This window comes from Oncorhynchus gorbuscha, unplaced genomic scaffold, assembly GCF_021184085.1.
Source record: "Oncorhynchus gorbuscha isolate QuinsamMale2020 ecotype Even-year unplaced genomic scaffold, OgorEven_v1.0 Un_scaffold_537, whole genome shotgun sequence".
Lineage (NCBI taxonomy): Eukaryota > Metazoa > Chordata > Actinopteri > Salmoniformes > Salmonidae > Oncorhynchus > Oncorhynchus gorbuscha.
Window position 1 is genome coordinate 332,968 of NW_025745361.1, and position 8,528 is coordinate 341,495.

General features: G+C 40.9%; 1 protein-coding gene across 1 annotated transcript in view; it reads left to right on the forward strand.

Moving 5' to 3' along the window:
* Positions 1–8,528, forward strand: part of card11 (caspase recruitment domain family, member 11) — a 173,422-nt gene that overhangs the window by 54,132 nt on the left and 110,762 nt on the right. Inside the window, exon 5 of the mRNA XM_046333844.1 lies at positions 8,016–8,192. Within this exon, the coding sequence (XP_046189800.1) occupies positions 8,016–8,192 (177 nt within the window). The remainder of the gene's footprint in view (positions 1–8,015; positions 8,193–8,528) is intronic.

Below are 8,528 nucleotides of genomic sequence, written 5' to 3' on the forward strand. Positions count from 1 at the left end.
TGTTATTATAACCACCATCTGTTATTATAACCATCTGTTACTATAACCACCATCTGTTACTATAACCACCATCTGTTACTATAACCACCATCTGTTACTATAACCACCATCTGTTACTATAACCACCATCTGTTACTATAACCACCATATGTTACTATAACCACCATCTGTTACTATAACCACCATCTGTTACTATAACCACCATCTGTTACTATAACCACCATCTGTTATTATAACCATCTGTTATTATAACCATTCTGTTACTATAACCACCATCTGTTACTATAACCACCATCTGTTACTATAACCATTCTGTTACTATAACCATTCTGTTACTATAACCATTATGTTACTATAACCATCATCTGTTACTATAACCATCATCTGTACTATAACCATTCTGTTACTATAACCATCATCTGTTACTATAACCATCATCTGTTACTATAACCATTATGTTACTATAACCATTCGGTTACTATAACCATTCTGTTACTATAACCATTCTGTTACTATAACCATTCTGTTACTATAACCATCATCTGTTACTATAACCATTCTGTTACTATAACCACCATCTGTTACGATAACCATCATCTGTTACTATAACCATTCTGTTACTATAACCATTCTGTTACTATAACCACCATTCTGTTACTATAACCATTCGGTTACTATAACCATTCTGTTACTATAACCATTTTGTTACTATAACTATTCTGTTACTATAACCATTCTGTTACTATAACCATTCTGTTACTATAACCACCATCTGTTACTATAACCATCATCTGTTACTATAACCACCATTCTGTTACTATAACCACCATCTGTTACTATAACCACCATTCTGTTACTATAACCATCATCTGTTACTATAACCTTTCTGTTACTATAACCATTTTGTTACTATAACTATTCTGTTACTATAACCATTCTGTTACTATAACCATTTTGTTACTATAACCACCATCTGTTACTATAACCATCATCTGTTACTATAACCATCATCTGTGACTATAACCATTCTGTTACTATAACCATCTGTTACTATAACCATTCTGTTACTATAACCACCATCTGTTACTATAACCATCATCTGTTACTATAACCATTCTGTTACTATAACCATTCTGTTACTATAACCATTCTGCTACTATAACCATTCTGCTACTATAACCATTCTGTTACTATAACCATTCTGTTACTATAACCATTCTGTTACTATAACCATTCTGTTACTATAACCATTCTGTTACTATAACCATCATCACCATTCTGTTACTATAACCACCATTCTGTTACTATAACCATTCTGTTACTATAACCATTCTGTTACTATAACCACCATTCTGTTACTATAACCATTCTGTTACTATAACCATTCTGTTACTATAACCATTCTGTTACTATAACCATTCTGTTACTATAAACACCATCTGTTACTATAACCATTCTGTTACTATAACCATTCTGTTACTATAACCATCATCTGTACTATAACCATTCTGTTACTATAACCACCATCTGTTACTATAACCATCATCTGTTACTATATTCTGTTACTATAACCATCATCTGTGACTATAACCATTATGTTACTATAACCATTCTGTTACTATAACCATCATCTGTTACTATAACCATTCTGTTACTATAAACATCTGTTACTATAACCATCATCTGTTACTATAACCATTCTGTTACTATAACCATTCTGTTACTATAACCATCATCTGTTACTATAACCATTCTGTTACTATAACCACCATCTGTTACTATAACCATCATCTGTTACTATAACCATTCTGTTACTATAACCATTCTGTTACTATAACCATTCTGTTACTATAAACACCATCTGTTACTATAACCATTCTGTTACTATAACCATTCTGTTACTATAACCATCATCTGTTACTATAACCATTCTGTTACTATAAACACCATCTGTTACTATAACCATTCTGTTACTATAAACACCATCTGTTACTATAACCATTCTGTTACTATAACCATTCTGTTACTATAACCATCATCTGTTACTATAACCATTCTGTTACTATAAACACCATCTGTTACTATAACCATTCTACATTTACATTTACATTTACATTTAAGTCATTTAGCAGACGCTCTTATCCAGAGCAACTTACAAATTGGTGCATTCATCTTATGACATCCAGTGGAACAGTCACTTTACAATAGTGCATCTAAAACTTAAGGGGGGGTGAGAGGGATTACTTATCCTATCCTAGGTATTCCTTAAAGAGGTGGGGTTTCAGGTGTCTCCGGAAGGTGGTGATTGACTCCGCTGTCCTGGCGTCGTGAGGGAGTTTGTTCCACCATTGGGGGGCCAGGGCAGCGAACAGTTTTGACTGGGCTGAGCGTGAGCTGTACTTCCTCAGTGGTAGGGAGGCGAGCAGGCCAGAGGTGGATGAACGCAGTGCCCTTGTTTGGGTGTAGGGCCTGATCAGAGCCTGGAGGTACTGAGGTGCCGTTCCCCTCACAGCTCCGTAGGCAAGCACCATGGTCTTGTAGCGGATGCGAGCTTCAACTGGAAGCCAGTGGAGAGAACGGAGGAGCGGGGTGACGTGAGAGAACTTGGGAAGGTTGAACACCAGACGGGCTGCGGCGTTCTGGATGAGTTGAAGGGGTTTAATGGCACAGGCCGGGAGCCCAGCCAACAGCGAGTTGCAGTAATCCAGACGGGAGATGACAAGTGCCTGGATTAGGACCTGCGCCGCTTCCTGTGTGAGGCAGGGTCGTACTCTGCGGATGTTGTAGAGCATGAACCTACAGGAACGGGCCACCGCCTTGATGTTGGTTGAGAACGACAGGGTGTTGGCCAGGATCACGCCAAGGTTCTTGGCGCTCTGGGAGGAGGACACAATGGAGTTGTCAACCGTGATGGCGAGATCATGGAATGGGCAGTCCTTCCCCGGGAGGAAGAGCAGCTCCGTCTTGCCGAGGTTCAGCTTGAGGTGGTGATCCGTCATCCACACTGATATGTCTGCCAGACATGCAGAGATGCGATTCGCCACCTGGTCATCAGAAGGGGGAAAGGAGAAGATTAATTGTGTGTCGTCTGCATAGCAATGATAAGAGAGACCATGTGAGGTTATGACAGAGCCAAGTGACTTGGTGTATAGCGAGAATAGGAGAGGGCCAAGAACAGAGCCCTGGGGACACCAGTGGTGAGAGCGCGTGGTGAGGAGACAGATTCTCGCCACGCCACCTGGTAGGAGCGACCTGTCAGGTAGGACGCAATCCAAGCGTGGGCCGCACCGGAGATGCCCAACTCGGAGAGGGTGGAGAGGAGGATCTGATGGTTCACAGTATCGAAGGCAGCCGATAGATCTAGAAGGATGAGAGCAGAGGAGAGAGAGTTAGCTTTAGCAGTGCGCAGCGCCTCCGTGATACAGAGGAGAGCAGTCTCAGTTGAATGACTAGTCTTGAAACCTGACTGATTTGGATCAAGAAGGTCATTCAGAGAGAGATAGCGGGAGAGCTGGCCAAGGACGGCACGTTCAAGAGTTTTGGAGAGAAAAGAAAGAAGGGATACTGGTCTGTAATTGTTGACATCGGAGGGATCGAGTGTAGGTTTTTTCAGAAGGGGTGCAACTCTCGCTCTCTTGAAGACGGAAGGGACGTAGCCAGCGGTCAGGGATGAGTTGATGAGCGAGGTGAGGTAAGGGAGAAGGTCTCCGGAAATGGTCTGGAGAAGAGAGGAGGGGATAGGGTCAAGCGGGCAGGTTGTTGGGCGGCCGGCCGTCACAAGACGCGAGATTTCATCAGGAGAGAGAGGGGAGAAAGAGTTCAGAGCACAGGGTAGGGCAGTGTGAGCAGAACCAGCGGTGTCGTTTGACTTAGCAAACGAGGATCGGATGTCGTCGACCTTCTTTTCAAAATGGTTGACGAAGTCATCTGCAGAGAGGGAGGAGGGGGGAGGGGAGGAGGATTCAGGAGGGAGGAGAAGGTGGCAAAGAGCTTCCTAGGGTTAGAGGCAGATGCTTGGAATTTAGAGTGGTAGAAAGTGGCTTTAGCAGCAGAGACAGAGGAGGAAAATGTAGAGAGGAGGGAGTGAAAGGATGCCAGGTCCGCAGGGAGGCGAGTTTTCCTCCATTTCCGCTCGGCTGCCCGGAGCCCTGTTCTGTGAGCTCGCAATGAGTCATCGAGCCACGGAGCGGGAGGGGAGGACCGAGCCGGCCTGGAGGATAGGGGACATAGAGAGTCAAGGGATGCAGAGAGGGAGGAGAGGAGGGTTGAGGAGGCAGAATCAGGAGATAGGTGGGAGAAGGTTTGAGCGGAGGGAAGAGATGATAGGATGGAAGAGGAGAGAGTAGCGGGGGAGAGAGAGCGAAGGTTGGGACGGCGCGATACCATCCGAGTAGGGGCAGTGTGGGAGGTGTTGGATGAGAGCGAGAGGGAAAAGGATACAAGGCAGTGGTCGGAGACTTGGAGGGGAGTTGCAATGAGGTTAGTGGAAGAACAGCATCTAGTAAAGATGAGGTCGAGCGTATTGCCTGCCTTGTGAGTAGGGGGAAGGTGAGAGGGTGAGGTCAAAAGAGGAGAGGAGTGGAAAGAAGGAGGCAGAGAGGAAAGAGTCAAAGGTAGACGTGGGGAGGTTAAAGTCGCCCAGAACTGTGAGAGGTGAGCCGTCCTCAGGAAAGGAGCTTATCAAGGCATCAAGCTCATTGATGAACTCTCCGAGGGAACCTGGATGGCGATAAATGATAAGGATGTTAAGCTTGAAAGGGCTAGTAACTGTGACAGCATGGAATTCAAAGGAGGCGATAGACAGATGGGTAAGGGGAGAAAGAGAGAATGACCACTTGGGAGAGATGAGGATCCCGGTGCCACCACCCCGCTGACCAGACGCTCTCGGGGTGTGCGAGAACACGTGGGCGGACGAAGAGAGAGCAGTAGGAGTAGCAGTGTTGTCTGTGGTGATCCATGTTTCCGTCAGTGCCAAGAAGTCGAGGGACTGGAGGGAGGCATAGGCTGAGATGAACTCTGCCTTGTTGACCGCAGATTGGCAGTTCCAGAGGCTACCGGAGACCTGGAACTCCACGTGGGTCGTGCGCGCTGGGACCACCAGAGTAGGGTGGCCGCGGCCACGCGGTGAGGAGCGTTTGTATGGTCTGTGCAGAGAGGAGAGAACAGGGATAAACAGACACATGGTTGACAGGCTACAGAAGAGGCTACGCTAATGCAAAGGAGATTGGAATGACAAGTGGACTACACGTCTCGAATGTTCAGAAAGTTAAGCTACGTAGCAAGAATCTTATTGACTAAAATGATTAAAATGATACAGTACTGCTGAAGTAGGCCAGCTGGCAGTGGGTGCGTTGTTGACACTACACTAATCAAGTCGTTCCGTTGAGTGTAATAGTTTCTGCAGTGTTGCTATTCGGGGCTAGCTGGCTAGCTAGCAGTGTTGTTTACGTTACGTTGCGTTAAAAGAACGACAATAGCTGGCTAGCGAACCTAGAAAATCGCTCTAGACTACACAATTATCTTTGATACAAAGACGGCTATGTAGCTAGCTATGTAGCTAGCTACGATCAAACAAATCAAACCGTTGTACTGTAATGAAATGAAGTGAAAATGTGATACTACCTGTGAATGCGACCGGGTTGTTGAGTTCTATACAGAAGACGTTGGCTAGCGTTGGCTAGCTAGCAGAGTCACCTACGTTAAGGACGACAAATAGCTGGCTAGCTAACCTCGGTAAATTAAGATAATCACTCTAAGACTACACACTCTAAACCTAAACAACACAACTATCTTGGATACGATGATACGAAGACAGCAAAGACAGCTATGTAGCTAGCTAACACTACACTACTCAAGTCGTTCAGTTGAGTGTAATAGTTTCTCCAGTGCAGCTAATCATCGGACGTTAGCTAGCTGGCTAGTGAAGACTACGTTAGGACGACGAAATACGATAATTACGCAATTATCTTTGATACAAAGACGGCTATGTAGCTAGCTGAGAAGAAATTGCTAAGATTAGACAAATCAAACCGTTGTGCTATAATGAAATATAATTAAAAAGTTATACTACCCGCGGGAGCGAAGTGCAGATGCGACCACTCGCTCCAACCGGAACCGGTTCTGTTACTATAAACACCATCTGTTACTATAACCATTCTGTTACTATAAACACCATCTGTTACTATAACCATTCTGTTACTATAAACACCATCTGTTACTATAACCATTCTGTTACTATAACCATCATCTGTTACTATAACCACCATCTGTACTATAACCATTCTGTTACTATAAACACCATCTGTTACTATAACCATTCTGTTACTATAACCATCATCTGTTACTATAACTATTCTGTTACTATAACCATTCTGTTACTATAACCATTCTGTTACTATAACCATTCTGTTACTATAACCATTCTGTTACTATAACCATTCTGTTACTATAACCACCTTCTGTTACTATAACCACCTTCTGTTACTATAACCATCATCTGTTACTATAACCATTCTGTTACTATAACCATCATCTGTTACTATAACCATTCTGTTACTATAACCATTCTGTTACTATAACCATCATCTGTACTATAACCATTCTGTTACTATAACCATCATCTGTACTATAACCATTCTGTTACTATAACCATCATCTGTTACTATAACCATTCTGTTACTATAACCATTCTGTTACTATAACCATCATCTGTTGCTATAACCATTCTGTTACTATAACCATTCTATTACTATAACCATTCTGTTACTATAACCACCATCTGTTACTATAACCATTCTGTTACTATAACCATCATCTGTTACTATAACCACCATCTGTTACTATAACCATTCTGTTACTATAACCATCATCTGTTACTATAACCATTCTGTTACTATAACCATTCTGTTACTATATCCATTCTGTTACTATAACCATTCTGTTACTATAACCATTCTGTTACTATAACCATTCTGTTACTATAACCATTCTGTTACTATAACCACCATCTGTTTCTATAACCATTCTGTTACTATAACCATTCTGTTACTATAACCACCATCTGTTACTATAACCATTCTGTTACTATAACCATTCTGTTACTATAATCGTTCTGTTACTATAACCATTCTGTTACTATAACCATTCTGTTACTATAATAGTTCTGTTACTATAACCATTATGTTACTATAACCATTCTGTTACTATAACCACCATCTGTTACTATAACCATTCTGTTACTATAACCATCATCTGTTACTATAACCATTCTGTTACTATAACCATTCTGTTACTATAACCATTATGTTACTATAACCATTCTGTTACTATAACCATCATCTGTTACTATAACCATTCTGTTACTATAACCATTCTGTTACTATAACCATTCTGTTACTATAATAGTTCTGTTACTATAACCATTATGTTACTATAACCATTCTGTTACTATAACCACCATCTGTTACTATAACCATCATCTGTTACTATAACCATTCTGTTACTATAACCATCATCTGTTACTATAACCATTCTGTTACTATAACCATTCTGTTACTATAACCATTCTGTTACTATAACCATCATCTGTTACTATAACCATTCTGTTACTATAACCATTCTGTTACTATAACCATTATGTTACTATAACCATTCTGTTACTATAACCATCATCTGTTACTATAACCATTCTGTTACTATAACCACCATCTGTTACTATAACCATTCTGTTACTATAACCATTCTGTTACTATAATCGTTCTGTTACTATAACCATTCTGTTACTATAACCATTCTGTTACTCTAATAGTTCTGTTACTATAACCATTATGTTACTATAACCATTCTGTTACTATAATAGTTCTGTTACTATAACCATTCTGTTACTATAATCGTTCTGTTACTATAACCATCATCTGTTACTATAACCATCATCTGTGTAAACAGGAAAACAGACTATGTGGAGTTGTGGAGAGTTTTGACGGTTGTCTCACTGCATGTGTGTGTGTTGTTTGTAGTGGAGGAGGGTCATGAAGGGTTAACCCAGTTCCTGATGAATGAAGTCATCAAGCTTCAGCAGCAGGCCAAAGCTAAAGATGTCCAGAGAGTTGACCTCATTGGGAAACAGCGCACCCTGGAGGATGAACAGAAAAAACTACGCCTGACCAACCAGGAACTATCAGCCTTCCAGCAGAGTAATAACATTATTATTATTAGTGTTATTAGTATTATTATTAGTAGTACTACTACTACTACTAGTAGTAGTAGTAGTAGTAGTAGTAGTAGTAGTAGTATTAGTTTTAGTAGTAGTAGTAGTAGTAGTAGTATTAGTAGTAGTAAGAGTGGGAGTAGTAGTAGCATTGTTGTTGTTATATTATTATTATTATTATTAGTAGTAGTAGTAGTATTAGTAGTACTAGTAGTAGTAGTAGTAGTAGTAGTAGTAGTGTTATTATTATTATTATTATTAGTAGTAGTAGTAGTAGTAGTAGTAGCATTGTTGTTGTTATATTATTATTATTATTATTAGT